The 18,923-nt window shown below is 37.7% G+C and overlaps 2 protein-coding genes across 3 annotated transcripts; one reads left to right on the top strand and one right to left on the bottom strand.

Annotated features, from left to right (window-relative positions):
- Positions 1 to 739: 739 nt before the first annotated feature.
- Positions 740 to 3,750, top strand: rhbdd2 (rhomboid domain containing 2). Its single transcript, XM_084399750.1, has 4 exons — positions 740 to 1,014; positions 1,824 to 2,228; positions 2,377 to 2,527; positions 3,126 to 3,750. The coding sequence occupies exons 1-4, from the start codon at positions 834 to 836 to the stop codon at positions 3,544 to 3,546; spliced, it is 1,158 nt and encodes a 385-aa protein (XP_084255876.1). The 5' UTR covers positions 740 to 833; the 3' UTR covers positions 3,547 to 3,750.
- A 195-nt stretch (positions 3,751 to 3,945) lies between these two features.
- pora (P450 (cytochrome) oxidoreductase a) lies at positions 3,946 to 18,818 on the bottom strand. 2 transcript variants are annotated; one of them, XM_084399748.1, is made up of 16 exons: positions 18,746 to 18,818; positions 16,836 to 17,033; positions 13,728 to 13,776; positions 13,473 to 13,601; positions 13,203 to 13,352; positions 11,002 to 11,126; positions 10,814 to 10,903; positions 10,349 to 10,447; positions 10,007 to 10,123; positions 9,040 to 9,158; positions 8,710 to 8,891; positions 7,874 to 8,023; positions 7,524 to 7,791; positions 7,294 to 7,439; positions 5,335 to 5,420; positions 3,946 to 5,079 (listed from the first exon to the last, which is right to left on the bottom strand). In XM_084399748.1, exons 2-16 carry the CDS (start codon positions 17,003 to 17,005, stop codon positions 4,935 to 4,937), a joined length of 2,025 nt encoding a protein of 674 aa, XP_084255874.1. In that variant the 5' UTR covers positions 17,006 to 17,033; positions 18,746 to 18,818; the 3' UTR covers positions 3,946 to 4,934. The 2 variants fall into 2 exon arrangements, with proteins under 2 accessions (XP_084255874.1, XP_084255875.1); XM_084399749.1 differs by lacking the exons at positions 16,836 to 17,033; positions 18,746 to 18,818 and adding an exon at positions 14,955 to 15,215.
- Positions 18,819 to 18,923: the final 105 nt, after the last annotated feature.

The raw sequence follows: 18,923 nt of genomic DNA on the forward strand, positions 1-18,923 counted from the left end.
GGCCTCACCTTTCTCATGCTTTGTCTTCAGGCGTTTACTTGTTAATTTGTCTCCATGATGAGAGCAAGATTTAATCTGTATAGGTTTAAACCTGTTTAATATCTATTTCTTTTGTAACAGTCTTTCAATAATTTCTCTCTATTGTTATTCTCCTCTCTTCCTGTCAACTCCAAATCCTCATTTGACCCACCGAGGATGGTACATTCCCTTCTCGCTTATTACACATTGATACAAATTTGTGACGAAATGGAACATTACGCAATGCCACAATATTAGATTTAAGTAGCAGGAAGTCCATATTAGAGAAGCAATATGGTTATAGCAATAAGCTCAATTGAATTCAGGAAGCATTAGTCAACACATTAATTTGTCCCCCACCCAGCAGATTTACTGTGGGTATGAGTAATTCATGCACATACTATTTTATTGAATATGCAAATAACATTTATAATCTGTGTGAAAATAAACAATATTAATAAGGCTACCACTGATTCATAATTTGACCTAATTTGAGCTGGTATGCAGCACACACACAAGCACAAAAATGTGATAAAGTGTTCATACAGCCCAATATAAGTCTGCATTCTGTATTATACCCTTGCATAATTGTATCTTTTCTTTATTTTGCACATATATTTTTATATACCCTCTCTCTCAAAAATAGTTGGCACGAAACTGCGCAAAAGCTGCGCATTTTGATCCCCTTGATTAACCTTTCCTCTATCGCGGAAGTCGCCGTTCGAGTGCGGCAAAAACACGAAAAGGGTCTGCTCTACGTAAATAATTATTCTTTAAGAGTGTATTGTAAATTGTGCACATTCTGCGACCTTAAAATGCATAACACTTTGAAAAACTGGAAGCAGACGTTTGCGGGTTTTGCACCGGATTCAGAGTTAACATGTGGGATAGTGTTTGTGATTGTGCTGTCATGTGTTTTTAGCTTCATACCATATTACTTTGATCTCTCGGAACACTTTTTCAGTCTGGAGTCCAGTGCTGTCATCAGCGGCCATGGTAAGAGTTGTTTACCATTTATACTTACAAGTACTAGAAGTTACAATTCATGTCTATAACGAATGTGTTAATCACGTTACGTTTGGCAGGCGTAACGTTACCTTAAACACCTCAAAATGAGAGTTTTGTGGTTTTTCGTCCATGTCAACTACCTCAGGTCACAAGTATATGCTAGTGTACTTCTAAACGTTGAAAAAGTTCCCTTTTAGTACATTTAAAATATAATCTTGCTTCAGGGAAATTGACCATAAATATTTTTGACAGATTTTTGTCCCCAAAAAAGTGCTATAATGAGAATGGCCTGCCCACTAATACCACTCAAACGTGACTAGCAAGTAGCATGTTCTATGACTGAAACTTATTATTGGTAATTTAAACAAAGGAAGACGAGTCATTTAGTTATGCCCCGCCCTCTCTCACGTATGTTAGCCAATCAGAAAATCTGTATTGGGTCTCAGGCAACCTCGACAAATGGCGTGAATTTGGGGGTGGGGCTAGCTGAGTGATGGGGGAGTGCTTGTGCATAAATCCTTTACAGCGATTTTTAAACTGTTGAAAGAGATTTAGTTTATTATTATTTAAACAAAGCAATTATTAATAAACAAAGCAACTGCTGTGTTTTACTAGTGTGCAACATTCTGGTTCCAGAAGTAAAAATCCTGTTAATTTTCCATAAGAGAATAGATTTTTTTAATGATAACTTATAAACCATTAAAGACAGGGCTACTGTGAGTATATGATAATATTTGTTATTTTTTTTGTTATTTTTTTTGTGTTGATTAATTTTCAACTGTCCCCTTTCTTCACAGTCTACAAACTCTTCACCTATTTCCTATACCACAAGAATATGATCGATTTTTTCCTGGGTGCCATCCTGTTGGTGTTTCCCTGCAGTGGGCTGGAAAGAGGAATTGGAACTGTCAGATTCCTGTACCGGTCACTGCTGCTGTCGTCCATCAGTGGACTCTTACATGTGTTGCTGGAGTCACTGCTGTTCTCCCCGTCCAGTAGGAGCTCAGTAAATGGGTTCACCCCATTAGCTCTCTCTGTCCTGGGAATGATAACCATCAGTTCCTCCATGAAGAAGGCATATATTATGGGTGTCAGTGTGCCTACTGCATCTCTACCCTGGATTATTCTAATAATTATAACTCTGTTCTTTCCAAACACTGCCTTTATTTGTAACGTCCTGGCCATCATCACCGGAATTTTATGTATCCTTAATTCTTAAATGCATGTAATTTTTAAGACTTTTTGTTTCAAAATATAGACCTGGATTTTAAAGCTGACAATCCTATGATGTAGTTAAATCAGTGTAGAGTTGTGGATTTTCTAGTCTGTTCCTTAACTTTGTACTTTCAGATGGAATGGGATGGTTTTCATTGTTGGCGATGTCAGAATCTAGAGCTTCCGTCTTGGATAAGAAGTTCCCTTTTCGCTTGCTAAAGCAGATACCTGGTGTCCAGTTCATCCCTGCATCGGCCGAAGAACGCAAAAAGCCACTTGACTTCACGTGAGTGATCAATGAAACTTTAGTATAATAATTAACAAAGAATAAAATAAACCCAAGACGTGGGTCTTTAAGTTGTAGTACATAGGTCCCTTCTAGTCCTTAAAAAATCTTAAATTCAGTTTTAGCAAATATAATGTCATTAAAAAGACGGAAATTTGTGGACGGAAAAAACGGAATCACAAAACATCCTAATGTGATAATATTAAACTTTAATCAAGAGCGCTGCATGTTTCAGAGTAAAAACGCAGTAAAAATGTGCCACTGTTCAATGTTCTACAGGCTTGTGATTTCAGAGCAGTTCGCAATCAATTAATTTATAACAAATGATTGCATATTGTTGATGAATTATGACATAATGGCATGCATATTTTATCTTCCTCATCTTTTGGAACAAGCAACTGGAAGTGAAACAGTGTATTTCGGGCTTGTTTGAAATTAAAAATCCCATATTATGCATAAAATATTTTATTATTATTATTGGTATCTTTTTAATATTGTGTCCTTGTTGAATTTGATTTTGAATCAAATTAGATTTTAAAACTCTGCAGATACCCTGGTACATAGGTAACTGTGCTTATTTATAATATTTGTATTCCAGAAACGTTCCACCAGGGTCATACCCAGTCCAGGCGTACGCCCCAGTAAATGCAGTCAATGGTCCAGCTACAGGAAGCCTGCCCAACACATTCGATGGTTGGCCCGTCTCACTGTACCCTCAACAGCAGTTCACATTGCCTTCCCCTCTCACTGGAGCCGGCACTGGTCACAATCACGGACATGGTCACGGTCATAGTCATGGACATCACCATGGGCACAGCCATCACACCGGCAGCCCGTGGATGCCAGTGTCCCCATACGCTCAGCATCAGTTCAGACCTCCGTTTAACACAACAGAGCAGTGTTTCAGTGAACTACCTCGGCCAGGAGTGCCGTTCACACCTCAGGTCTCGCAGTCTGAGTCTGGAGTGCCTGCATTTCCCACAAATCCTCCTGGAACTTCTGTGCCATTCTCATCCTAGGGTTTTGATGCCTTATCTGCAGTTTTTTGTTTTCTTCTTTAGATACCTCATGTCTTGTTACCAGAACTCAGATACCTCCATCTGTAATACCTGGGTGATGTTTAACTTGTTCTTTATTTTATACAGTTGCCGTTTTGATACAGAACATATTTATCTTTGTGTACCTTAAAGAATTAAATTAATAAAACCTTTTCATATATATATATATATATATATAGAATGTATTCATTTTGCATAAATTCTTTGTGTATTTTTTTATATTGCAGTCATTTTTTTATGCACGTCCAGACAAACACATTTTTAGGCCAGCCAGTGTTTGTGCATATTATATTAATTTTCAAACATTGCATTATTAAAATCACAATGTTGCACAAAACATATTTGATATCACAATGACAATTCACTTCCCAAGCAAGTTTTATTAAGTTTTAAAATTAAACAAACATGCATTTTTTCATTTAAAAAAAAAAGGCCATAAAACCATTACGCTCGACCTTTGTTTGCAATTGCAGCTTTGGCTCACCAGAGGGATGAATTGAGGAGTCAATAATCATTTGTAGAAATCTGTGGTAAATGCGTACCGATAAGGAGAAACATTTTGAAAATGAGAGAAGAACCTACATTTCTTTTCAGAAATGCATCTGTTACATATATTTAATATATTCCTCCAGATTAAAACATTAAAAATTGACTAACAGAATGTAACACTTCACCCAATAATGGAGGTCATGTTGATTGCATAATTGCTCGTTCATTGCTACTCAAAGCTAGTGTGAAATAATGCATAGAGTTAAGATGAGTGGCAGAACATTTTGAAAGCACAAGAAATAATAATTAATGAATGTCACAATATCAAAAAAAACACGACTGACCTAAAATGGTGAACACATTGTAGTATGTTTTGATTAACAATGTCACAAAAACAAAATCTAAAGTTTTACAGTACGTCACAAAGTGATATTTGCAGTATTTTCACAGAGAGATAAAATGATCAGTATGACAGAACACATGAACATTCTTTATAAGGCCTCACTCAAAAAAGAAGCAAAGGAATATTTTGCATCCTTGACCTACATTTGCGTATACATCAACATCCAACACCGCGGTCCGCTTAGGGTTCAAATTCAGTCAAATCAGTTTCCTGTTACAGTAGGTTGAATATCATAAACTCATCTAAAGGAAGAATGTTAAACTTTTGTCTGATGTGGGAGTGCTTTTTTTCTGATCCCGGGCCATGTGCATTATGTTAGTTGATCAAAACTATTGTATATCCGAGACAAACAACCTGACAGCAATACATCAGTCCAGGCAAATTTGATGTTTTAGCTCTTGCTTTTGAAGAAATGATCATCTGAGGTAAAGTGGCAAACATTGGTTTATCAGTAAGCTTAGCTCCAAACGTCCTGAGAGTAACGGCCCTTGGTCATCAGCTTCTTGAAATAGTCCACAGCTTGAGTGTGTGTCAGGCCGCCCATTTCCTCTGCAATCTCATAGAAGGCTGTGTGAACATCCCGAGCCATGTTACGTGCATCTCTGCAAGGACAAATATTCACATTAAATATGCATGTAATTATGACGCTGGAAAGAGATGCAGTATTATATTGAAGAATGGCACTATTTACCACGTTATGCTAGCAAAATCATAATAATTACATGGTAACACTATAATTATTTCAAGCTGTTTATTGTTCCACAACAATCCTACCAGTTAACAACTAGTACGGACTGTTCTCATAAGAATGTTATTCATCTATTCAACATGTGGTAGCAGAAACTTCTGGTTCTTACCCACAAACATAGATATGGGCATTATTTGAATGAATGAGCTTCCACAACTGCTCCTTGTTTTTCTTCAGAAGATGTTGCACATAGACCTGCAAAAACAGGATAGTCCACAGAATTACTTTTCAGTTTCTTCAAAACTATTATTCTGATAACTCTGAAACTACTGTAAGATAGTAAAGCTGCATCCACAACAAAGACCTGTCAAGTTTAGGAAGATTAATAAGTGTGAAAAAAAGAAAACTAATATGTAGTACACTTTTAAATTTGGATGCAAATAAATCTGGACGCCATCTTTAAAATTACGTTGGTCACTGTCGCTTATGGTTACTGGTAAGAGAATACAGGCTTGACTCCCGCTGCACATTCATACAGACTGTATTTGAGACGCTATTGTAAGTTTCTGTTTGAATGGGACATTTCGAGACTCACACTTGTAAGTAAATGCGGTTGTCAATCCCAAAAACTGGCTGTGTGAATGTAGCCTTAGATCAGATTTGCGGTCATCTATCGCTCACTCAAACACCTTTTCACAAGATGTAAAATAAGTTGTTGATGTCCCCAGAGTGTGTATGTGAAGTTTTAGCTCAAAATACCTCACAGATATTTTTATATAGCATGTTAAAATTGTCACTTTTTGATGGTGAGCAAAAACGCACCGTTTTTGTGTGTCCCTGTCGGTACACGATCCGTTCCACCTGCACGATCCGTTCTAGGCATGCGTAACGGGATTTTAGCAATATTGCGATTATGCTTTACCTCATGTAAACACAATACTTAATAATGTGATAAGCTCATAATGCCATCAACTATAATCGTATTAAAACAGGTGGCGTACGACGTGTTTAACCATGTAAACACTTGAATCGCACTAACTGAAGTGCGCGTGTTTTTGTCACGCACCTTAAGCGCGTATTCATTTTAAACTTGACATTAGGAAGTTTTCCCTGAACTCTGTCAACATGACTCACTGTCAGCAGTCTGCCTTCCTTCATCCAGAAACAGCTCAAATAACGTGACAGCAGTGTACAAAACTGTTACAGGCACCGACATAATATTTCTGTCTTCATCACGGCACAGAATAACAAAATACGTCCATAATAACCCGTTTGTTATTTAACGTACGTAATTACGCGCATGCGTAGAACGGATCGTGCAGGTGGAACGGATCGTGTACCGACAGTCCCTTTAAATACAAATGAGCTGCTGCTCCCGGCACAGAGGGCGGAGCTTCAACAGCCTGCACTCACACAGACATGCACTGAAAGTTTCAAAAACTTGTAGCCTTTTATGTTCAAACCGGAGTCAGACAAAGATAGAGAGACTCAAGAAGTGATAACATGTAAACAACATTTCTGAATGGTTAGTTGATGAATTTATGTATCTTATGTGTAGTTATCTTCTGGTCATTGATTAGCATATTCTGTCTTCATAATCTATAAATTGTGCTCTGGGGGCGGGGTTTATATCATTTTTAGGGTTCGTGATGTCACTAACCTGGGAGGAATGTCATGTAGTTCCTACCAGCCATTTGTTGTAGTCCTTAAAAAGTCATTTCTTTAAAAGAAAATATCTCCCTTTGCTTTGAACTTTGAGCTTTGTTACTTTGCAGATGTTGTTTATGCTCAAACAGCAATATTACACACTAACTAAAGTTAAAAAAGTGAAATCATAATCAACCACCCCTTTAAGGGTCAAATACAGTATTGACAACCGAATTCTGTTTCTGTGGCCTAAACACTAATTTAATAACACATTTAAACATAATATTTAGCAAATCTTAAAGCATGTATCCATTATACAATATAGTAATATTCAAACATTAAAAATAATTTAATATATAGTGGGGTTTTTTTTTAGACAATAGTATAGAATTTTAACTTCAGACACTTGTGGCGGCCATAACATGGCAATAACTTATTGCTATTAGCAGGATTTTAATTTCAGCACATCCATGTCACTCACCTTGTGCTCCTGGTCTCTGGAAAAAGCAACGTTAAGTTGTGTCAGCACACCCGCCCTCTCAAAATCCTCCAGTTCCTGCTGATAAAGGAAGTCCTCGTTCCTATGGCGACAGCCAAAGTAAAGTATCGTCTCACCAACATCCTTCCCTGCAACACAGAGCAAAAACTGAGTGAGATACCTTTGCTTTATTATGGTACACATGTTGTGTCAAAGCAAGTTTCAAGCCACACCTTGATCCTTCTGCCATGCTCTCTCCTGGATGAAGCCCATGAAGGGGGCGATGCCAGTTCCAGGCCCGATCATGATTACAGGATTACTGGCTTTGAAAGGCAGGCGGAACTGGGATCTCCTAACATACATGGGAACGGTGGGCTTGTGACCGTTATCAGTCACATCTTTGTCCTTGAGCCAGTTGGTGGCCACACCTTTGAAGACTCTCCCAGTCTTGGTGGTGTACTCTATCACTACAGCACAGATGTGGACAGAGTTTGAATGGACCTGAAAATAGAATGAACAAAGTTAGAGCCAAACTCAAAGTTTTCTGATTCAAGGTATAATATCGAAAAACTGCGGATTTGACCTTGCCGGAGGAGGCGATGGAGTAGTATCGAGCCTGAAGTCGAGGCAGCAACTCACACAGATGATCTATAGGAGGGTTCAGGGAAGGTAGATCCTCTAGAATAGCCAGTATGTTCCTCTCCGAATCCACAACCCAACTCTGGTAGAGAGCCTAAAATGAGCAAACAGATGGTGAAAAAATACTCGTGAGGGCTTTTACACTGTTCTTAACCCTGGGTTATCATCGTTTAAACCTCGCTTTTGACCCCGGCTAAAAGAACATTTCGTACTTATAATTTAAAAGTGGGGTTAGCATCTTTTTTAATCAAGGAACCCTCTGGAGCATTAGCTGTGTTAACTCTGCATTGCGGCACCAAACGTTTACAGTGGTAAACGTGGTGTTAGAATGTAAGGACTAAATGCTTAGCAACAACAGATATCCAATCACGTTCCTCATATTCACAGAAACACTGCACTTTGTATAAACAGTAGTTTCAGCGTTTGATGGAAAAAAGGTACAGTGCAGTACAGGTAATAGTACAGTCAGCAATGTATAACATGCTAGAGCATTTATATATTAAACAGGTCATGTGCTGCATTCATTAAATCAATGATACTGACAGACACCACAAAATATGTAAATAAGAGCGATAACCCAGGGTTTAGGAATGTACAGTATGAAACAGCATTTTATGAATACCCAGGATTAATTATTTACCGCAGGTAAATTATGAGCAGTGTGAAATGTGAAACAAGATAACCCAGGATTTCGTTTACCTGGGGTTTAACGATTTCAAGTGTGAAAAACTCTATGTTTTACTATAGACATTACAGCAGTGATTATGACATGATCCAAACCTTTCCTTCAGAGGAGGCAGACGCCATCTTGCGCATGTTCTCTTGTTCTTGGGGATCGGAGGCGTACTGCGCCAGCTCATACAGCACATTTGTACGGGGCATGTTATTGATGTCAAGGTAATGGGTCAGCGCCGTGCGGTATGTGGTTGGACAGGGGAATGGATGCTTTTTATTGGACTCCTCTGCAGAATTGAAACATTATTAGCAACAATTGCACGTTGTAAATTGCATGACTACATAACAGAGAATAAAATAAATCTAGCTTTCATACATGTCATCTCATATGCTGATTATTTAATTTTGATATCAATTTCAGATATTAGTATATACCATCCAGATTTTTGAGAGAGATTACAGTATCGAGATCCACTCCAAGTCTTTCTCCTAGTCTGTTGACCACCGACGCATCATTTGTGGGGTAAACAGCAACATGGTCTCCAGCATCATATCTGCCAGGTATGGTAATCAATTTATTAATATGTGGACATAAAAAATTAAATAAATAAAAACCTGAACACTGCATCAGTACATACTCAATAGTGAACAACATACTATGTACAGTCTGCATGCAAACTTTCTTTTGAATGTTATACAAAAAAAGTGACAGTATTGCTATTTGTAGTAGTGATTTCAAACTGTTTTATTTTCATTTTAAAATGCTCTAATATTGTAGAGATCTTGTTCAGATTGTTGAAATCAATACAATTTCATGTACACAAATATGAGTGTGAATCTCATGAACACTATCAAGAATATGGGTTATATGTTTCACCCCTTAATCAAAATAAAAAAAGAAGACATATTTAATATAAAGTATAATGAAATATTTAATTAAAATCAATAAAACTGTATGTATATTATATGGAATGGAATATAAAAATAAAAAATAAAAATAATGATAACACTTTACAATAAGATTTCAGTAGTTAACATGAACTAATAATGAACTGCACTTCTACAGCAATTTTTAATCTTAGTTAATGTTAATTTCAACATTTACTAATACATTCTTAAAATCAAAAGTTGTATTTGTTAACATTAGTTAATACACTGTGAAGTAACATGAACAAACAATGAATAGCTGCATTTTTTATTAACTGACGTTAACAAAGATTAACAAACACAATAACAAATGTATTGTTCATGTTAGTTAATACATTAACTAATGTTAACAAGTGAAACCTTATTGTAAAGTGTTATTTTCTTTACACATAATATAATTATGTAATATCTCTTTTTTGCTTTTGGGGTGATATGTGACCTGGAAACGTTTTCATGAGTCAGTTATTATATGTACCTGATTTTAGAGTCAGTGAGATCTAACTCGACGTGCATCAGATGACGGTTTCCTCCTTTGTTCAGCTTACGATTAACATTCACAGGTGCAAGGAAAGGATTCTTTGAATCAAACGGTCTACACAGATCAAAATGAATAATGCAATCAGATACAACGCGTTTCAAATTTCAGTATATCAATTCAAAATCCTAGAAATTAGTTATTCTCAAAACATTACACAAACAGGAGGTCATTTTACAGACTGATCTACAGTAGAAGCATTAAAATTAATCTCTGATCAAGGATGAACAGCGGATCTCTTAAAATGCCTGATGCGTCAACCGTTGAAAGGGTTGAACTCACGGTTTCTGTGTCTGAAAGCTGTTGAGCCTCCCCATCTCTCCGGCGTAAACTTGATTCATATTGATGTCATTATGAACCACCAGTTCAAACTGGCGAATGCTGAAAGAACATAAAAAGAATTGGCGATCTCATCCCAGCCTGCTTTTAAAGCATTCAAAACACCTATGATGTTTAATAAGATGCAAAAACCTATTCAAAGCAGGTAAGGGGGGAATTTTGTAATGGAAGCACATGATAAATGGATTTGGTCCCTCTAATATGGAGATGAGACACTGAATGTGTTGTTTGGCCACAAAATACCCATCAAATAAACATGTTTGAACTAGATAATCTGATACAGCTGGTCTGTTCTTTCAAATTCTACCATACATTGCCTACCATCAATTCAAGACTACATTCTGTTGAAAAATAGATTCAATTACAAGACCAGCACATTGAGTTTAAAAAATTAAATAAAAATAATACCAGCTGTCTTCTCCCGTGGGCTCCACACCGAAGAACTCACATACCGCAGGCCAAAACTGCTCCTTCCAAGAGATAAAATCCTCCTCCAAGCTTCAAATGATTTAGGATTAAATAATTAGGACAGGCAATGAAAATGACTTAAAACCAGATCTGTTATCTGCTTCAATCCAGAGTTTTTATTCACTCACTTGCTGTCGTCATCTCCGAGGCCCAGGTCAAAGACCCTTTTCCCACCGAGTTCAACAAGTCTCTTGTCTGTGTACTTGCCCGTGGCGTTGTAGTGCTCATATGTTTTATTACCTAACCCAAACACCTAAAAGAAAAAAGAAAAAAAAAGGCACAAGTCATTCAGTGTCTGCAAGCAGACAAGAAACAGAACAAAAAGAAATAATCAAAACATGCAAAACTTTAAAGGCTAAGCATCAATTAAACACTCATTTTTATTCTTGATCTTTTGAAATAAGTTTAAAGTTGTGCTTAAACATTCACAACTTCCTCTCCAGTTTAAAAAGATCTCTTACTGAAACTGAGATACAAAAAAAATGGACTTAAAAATATAAGTGGCATATATACTCACCAGCCACTTTATTAGGTACACCTGTTCAACTGCTCGTTAACAGCAACCAATCACATGACAGCAACTCAATTCATTTAGACCATGAAGAGATGGTCAAGACGACCCTCTGAAGTTCAAACTGATCAGAATATGGAAGAAAGGTGATTTAAGTGACTTTGAACATGGCATGGCATGGTTGTTGGTGCCAGACGAACTTTAAGAAAGTGTTTAAGAGTGTTTAAGAAAATATCCAGTGAGCGGCAGTGGGGTATACTTTCTTCGCACACTGCCTATTGAGCATCGTTTAAATGCCACAGTCTACCCGAGTATAGAGTGGTACAGGTATGACATCACTTTGTAAGCCAAAACGTGGAAGCAAGTTAGCATTTTAACACTTCTGGTTCAGTCAATAGGTTTTTTGAATGGGGTTTTGGTTAAATGGCTGAAATAAGGTCTGTGGTGAACACAAGCTCAAGACACTTTCACGTTTTATTCTGCGACATAAACATCATTAGTACCCCAGTCATGATTTTTTTTTTAGCTGTTACGTGTCTTTAAAAAGGCGGTTGCTAACAAGTGGCTAAATGGGACTACAGAGGCTGTCGGAGAGATTAAGGCATCAAAATTCATAAAAGCTGTGTTTATCTGTGAAAATTATCTTGATGGACAAAATGTGTAAGTATCATAATACTTGCGATAATCCAAAAGCCTATGGAAAGATCCTATTGGGTTTTTGTCGAGGGAACCAGTGTGATGCTAACTGCCGGTTGGCCTAGAAAGTGACGTCATACCTGCACGACTCTATAGTTGCTGACCATGTCCATCCCTTTATGACCACAGTGTGCACATCTTCTGATGGCTTCTTCCAGCAGGATAACGTGCCATGTCACAAAGCTCAAATCATCTCAAACTGGTTTCTTGAACATGACAGAGTTCACGACACTCAAATGATCTTCACAGTCACCAGATCTCAATCCAATAGAGCACCTTTGGGATGTGGTGGAACAAGAGATTCGCATCATGAATGTGCAGCCAACAAATCTGCAGCAACTGCATGATGCTATCATGTCAATATGGACCAAAATCAAAGAATGTTTCCAGCACCTTGTTGAATCTATGCCATGAAGAATTAAGCCAGTTCTGAAGGCAAAAGAGGGTCCCACATGGTACTAGCAAGGTATACCTAATAAAGTGGCCGGTGAGTTTATATTTATGATTAAAACTGATTTCAATACATTTAACTGAAATGCAAAAGAATTCTAAATATCGTGTGCTCCTTATAACGTCCTCAACCTATCTAGCCTGTCCCGCAGTCTTGTAGCACTGTAGACGCACTGCAGTGATGTTTCCAACCACATGTTTTATCACGCTGTCCCACTACAACCACATAAAAGAATCTGAGAACTCCAGGCTGAAACCACAAGGCTTGCATCCAGAATACAGGTCCAACTCAAGCGGAGCCTGTCTCCAGAATCAAAGGAACAGAAGATCCAATGATCAAGTTCCATCTGAAATAGTCCCGCTAAGAGAGAGGTTCCGCTGGGATGGAGCTCAAGCTTTGTTTGGCTAGGCCAGATGTTTCCATTTGGTGAGGGAGAACTGATGAGGATTCCATGGGCCCCTTAACTATGGGACAGCCTCGGGCGCAGGCTAGTTAAGAACTTCACTGACTGCTCAGGAAATAGGTACCACTCCATAAAAAGGCCAGGAATTTTGGGGGGTGCCCATTGATGGAAGATTGCCCTATGCAATCTCTTGAGCTCAGTTTATTAACCTAAAAAAGAGACACATTTGCTTCCTATGCACTATTCTGATGTTGGGTTTATTACTCACAGCAAAATTGACTCCCTCTAGATCGTCATCAGTCCCTTGCATCCAATCATAGAACTCCTGAGCGTTGTCTGTGGGGTCTCCCTCTCCATAGGTTGCCATGCAGAACACAGCCATGGAATTAGGAATCTCTTTCAGTCTAGACAGCTCGGACTGTGAATGGGAGATTATGACTAAAGTCAAAAGAGTTGAAAAAGTATAGAACCGTTCTGATCTTGATTGATTGATTTCATTAGTGTTTATCAAACAGGCAGCAATAATGGCTAAAAGTACCATGTCATACTCCTCTGGGTCAGCGGCCATCCCTTTCATGCCATAGCGATGGGCATCTTTTGACAGTCTGTTAGCAAACTCCTCAGCAGTCCCCGTTTGGGATCCGTAAAACACCACAACGTTTCGGTTCTAGAATGGGAAGTACATAATGAACTTTCTTTCATTGTTCAAAAAAGTGAATTATTTACCAATTATTTAAACTCTTTAGAACTGGACTAGATTTCTATGGAGGTAAAATGTTTCTAGAAATCTCACCGTTTTCTTCATTTTCTCAATAAAGCTGGTCTCACGTATTTGTGGCGTTCTATGAAAAGAATTAGGATGAGAGAGAGAGAGCGAGAGAGAGAGAAAGAACACACATGTGAAAAGGCTGTAAAGCATGCCAGACCAATTCTTTTGGTAATGAATAGGGGATTGAGCCTTTCATTTCTTGGCCTTTTCCCACATAGGAGAACTTCCTGAAGTTCACACCCCTCTGAGAGCACCACAGCATTAGAACACGTCTGCTTTCAGTCATTGTTCAACTAATGAAAACCACAACCTTTTATGCAAAATCAATGATGAAGAACAGAAGGTAGAGCACAAAGTGAAAAAAAATCTTTGTTTGATAAAAAGTTTGACACAATGAACCTACGGTTTCTGCTATTTTTAAAATGCCATTTATTTGTTAAAAAAAAAACGGTTTTTTTTTTTCCCAACATTTCTTAAATAAAACTAAGAAGAAACTAAGAAAATTTCTTACATTTTCTCTTAAGAAAATTTTTCAAACACATGATGTTCTTTTGAACTTTCTATTGTTTCTACTGTTTTCAAAATTTATAATAAGAAGAAATGTCTCTTGAGCACCAAATCAGCCTATTAGAATGATTTCTGAAGGATCATGTGACACTGAAGACAACTGACAGAAATTCAGCTTTGCCATCACAGGAATAAATTACATTTTAAAATGTGGTATTAAAATAGAAAACAGTTATTGTTGTAAATTGTTATCTTGTTTCACAATATTACTGTTTCAACTATACTTTCGATCAACTAAATGCAGCCTTGGTTTTTTTTTTTTTTTTTCATCTTACTGACCCCAAACTTTTGAACAGTATTGTCCATTCATTCAAGTGAACAAGTCAATTACTATAACTATCAAATTACTAAACAACCATCATTGCACTGGCAAGAAATCACAGTGCAAATCAATGGAGTCCTCCCTATACTTCTCTATAGTTCCACATTAAAGAAACAATTTAGTTATTCTTATTCAGAATCCATGCAGCATTCCACCAGATTAGAACCTCATTTTGCCATTGCACACCAGTTTAGAAACGACTAAACATAGAAAGACTAAACAATTAATTTAGGTGGACACAACAAAACTATAAGCAATCATTAGGGGCGAAAGCAATTCAACAAAATCATAAATGGCACCCAAAATATCCATCACAACAGAAGAAACACAAAAAATTAAACATCCGTTTGTCCCGGACTAACCTCTCTGCGGCGGCCAGTCTGTCCTGAGGCAAAGAGAACATGCATCCCATGACTGGGGAAAAGACGCTGTCCTTAAGAGTTCTGCATACAGAGCACTTTCGTCTCTAAAAGGTTTGGATCAAGAGCTCAGACAGCCTAAGAAAGTCCGTAAAAGTTCATTAGGAGGATCTGTAGGAAACGCATAGCTCTTCAGCGCAGGGAAAGGGGGCGTGAGGCAGGCAGGGGTCTGAGACAGGCTCTCGTACACGCTCATTCTCTGTCTCTCTCTCTCCTGCCATCTGGCCAGAGCACAGCGTTGCAAAGCAACATGAATATATAACATTTCCCATGGATCTCTTCTGCACAATGCTGTTAGTGACCCCAAAGACAATAGACATCCATAAAATCTTGAATGTTCCTGCCAATGCAAACACAAGGAGTTCATTCCCTCTCTTTCCCAGCCTAATAAAATACAAACGAGCACTAAAACAAAAGCCAATATAAATTTCTAGATTGAATTTTTTGTTAAAAAAAAACAACAAACACATTTTGTGTTATGTGTTTTACTGGAGACGTCACATAAGCAATGCATTTGATTAAAACAACTAAAGGAACAAGAGTAGTGGAGTGGTTCAAGATGGCCTAAACTGGCAGCAATCCTTCAACACAAGTAATGTGAGCCAGGAAGCGGAGAGAATTGGATGTGGTTATCCTTTCCTGCTCTCTAAACATCTCTTCCTGACACTATAGGTCTTTAGTTACACATCATTTCCTACTACATTCTTTTTCTAATCTTTACGTATTGCTGCTGTTCCTGTTTTAGCAATGACAATGAATAAACGGTGATAAGTGATTTATGTATACAAGGAAAGACCACGTACACTACCGTTCGAAGGTTTGTCCAAAGCATTAAAACAGACCACTTTTGAAAAAAGTCTCTTATACTCACCAAGGCTGCATTTATGATAAAAAATACAGTAAAACAGTGTGAAATATATTTGCAATTATTACAACTGTTTTCTATCAAATGCAATTTATTCCTGTGATGGCAAAGCTGAGTTTTAAGCAGCCATTACTCCAATCTTCAGTGTCACATGATCCTTCAGAAATCTGTAGTATACCTCAAAGCTTGAGTCATCGGGGCTTTCATTGTTTACAAGGGTGAATAGGTCACAAGTTTAACATACAACACTACAATTGACTAGCAAGGATTATGGGAACAATAACATCCTGTGACTCCATCTGAACAAACAGTGCTCATTTTCAACCTCATATATACCACCACAGCTCAGTTTAATGTTTGATATCACCAACCACGGCACTGATGCTTCTGTTCAGCATTGTGAAAACCAAACAGGAAATTAATTTACCAACTTGACGCATCTATGAAAATTCGTAAACAAAGTAGTCTAGCTGTTGACACATGACCAGGGTGTATATGAACTGTGTCTCAGTTGCTACAGACCATAACGCTGAGACAGAATGTAACGCACGCACATACTCTGGGTCCCATGATGTCAACACTTTGCAATGCTGGAACCCATGACCGACCGAACCACAAAGTGCTTTAGGAACGAGACATGGTGCAGAAACGATGCTTTGTTCAACCAAGGCCAAAGGTTTACAGGGAGAAGAACTATAAACTGGCCGTCCAACAAAAATATTAGCATAAATTTGAGTCCCATAACACAGTTCCAGCGATGGGCTGTAAAGCAAAAGCTCATTTTGTTCCTTTATTGTTTGCATTTATACTTTTGTGGGGTGGAACACAGATATTGTGTTTGTGTTTCACAAAACATGGCTCTGACCAACATTTTAGCCATGCAGAAAAATTTGTGTGGGAGTAATTTCCCCCCCTTGAGGACAAATGAAGGGGGGAGGGGGTTAAAATCAGACACTTACACAGCAATGAATGTCCTCATCTCCGGAATAGGCTCTGGTTGTCTTCGGAAGAAGAACCAGTAGATAAGCAATCCTGCGATTAGAGAGAAGAGGAAGACGTCCAGAGAGCTGAGGAGAGGCTCCGGTGTCTGATCCTGATCGGAGAGCAGCTGGGATTCAGCGTCCTCCATTTTCACAGAAATCAGAAAGCAGATATATCTGCAAAAACAGATTGCAAAAACTTTCATCACTTACTATTAGTTAATAATCGACTGAAGTAACTGACTGTATTTACTGACTCTAAAAAACAACATCAAGACATATCACTTTACACAAACATATCTTCACTTCACATACACAGATACATACATAAAACAGTCACTTACACTGTACATTCTATCTATCTGTCTGTCTGTCTGTCTGTCTGTCTGTCTGTCTATCTATCTATCTATCTATCTATCTATCTATCTATCTATCTATCCTCCTGGGCAAAAGAAAAAATGGGCTAAGCACTACGCTTTTAACTGTCTTAAACCACAAATTATTGGTCAGGAAATTAGCTACATTTAAGCAAATGGCCTACTTAAAATGCCAATGACGTCTCCGAAAAATATCAAAGACAGAACAAAGTTTTTGGCAGAATATGGGACGCTGTCTGTGGAGTGATGAATCACAATGAACCACAAGTTCATGGTGATGCTCCAGAACAGTGTCTTTGAAAATCTGGAGAGAAATATAATAACAAATGAATCTCTACCACAGTGAAGCACGGAGGAAGAGTGTCCTTGTGTGGGGAGCCTTTTTAGTACATGAGAATATTGCAGCAGGCTTGCCTCCCACAAATGAAAAGTTGTTATAAAGAGTAATGATCAGATGTTGTTTTTCTCCTGTCAATGCTCCTGCCCAAATTGCAAAGACAACCAGGAAGTGGCTTGAGAACAAGTCCATCAGGCTCAGGTTTTGGCCTGGTCACAGTCACATTAAACTCAAATGAACTGGAAGACATTTTTCAGCTACTCATGAACTATTTGAAACTATTAACATTGAGTGGAACAATGGCTCTTCTTCCTGTAAAAAGCTGTCTGCAAGTAGGGGAATGCTATTACATACCAAGTTACTTTATCTACAGTATTTGTGCAATTCTTGCCAATTTCCTGACAATATTATTGTGATTAAAATGGTTAAGAAAAATATAAGATCACTAAATATTTTGCCATAATTGGCTTGGCCCATTTAATTTTTGCCCAGGAGTGTATATATATTTATAGTTTAGCAAAATAAAAATAATACATATACGGATTATTTAAATTCTTAATTCTTTAAGAATTAAGGATTAAATTCTTATTTGCATAGTTTGTGGCCATGTAACGTTAGGTGCCATAATAATCTTTAAAAAGTAGGCTAAGTTACTGTACGTTGTCAAAAACAATACCAATTGGCACTTTTTGTCATGTTGTGCCCTCTTTTGAAGACTCGATGTAATTACATAATGATGAGCAGTTACAAAACACATTTTCCTTTGAACGACTGTCGTGAATTTCTAATAAATTGAAATTCGTCACCTCGTTTCCCAACAAAGAAACTTTTATCGCTCAAGCTCAAGCGTTTTGTAACACGTCTCTTAAAAGTAGAAGTATAACGTTTAGCCCTAACGCGTTTTTTTGGACATTTAACATGGCGTTGTTTGCATACTTTGCCGTATATTAATATGGTAAATCATTTAGTATCGCGTAACTTAGCAAAGTTAAATTGTATAGCATCTGACAATATCACTGTACCATGCTATTACCGCCATAGTACTTTTTGTACGGGCAGACGTATATACACAAAATGTTCACTTTTTGTTTATGACCTCAAAAACTGATTGACAATACATTAATTGGCAATAATATCATTAAAATTCAACAGTTACACAACACTGAAAAACATACCTCCGGTTAGCTGGAGGAGCACGGCGCACAGCACAAGCATACGTCACTTAGATACGCCGGCCGCCGGGTTGCCAGTGGCACGTTCAAATATCCCTCGCGGATCTTAACACGTTACTAACAGGTAAAAATTAGTCGTTTAACTTTGAACAGATTCTACCTTTTTGTTTTGTTGTAATGT

This window comes from Rutilus rutilus, assembly GCF_951802725.1.
Source record: "Rutilus rutilus genome assembly, chromosome: 25".
Classification (NCBI taxonomy): domain Eukaryota; kingdom Metazoa; phylum Chordata; class Actinopteri; order Cypriniformes; family Leuciscidae; genus Rutilus; species Rutilus rutilus.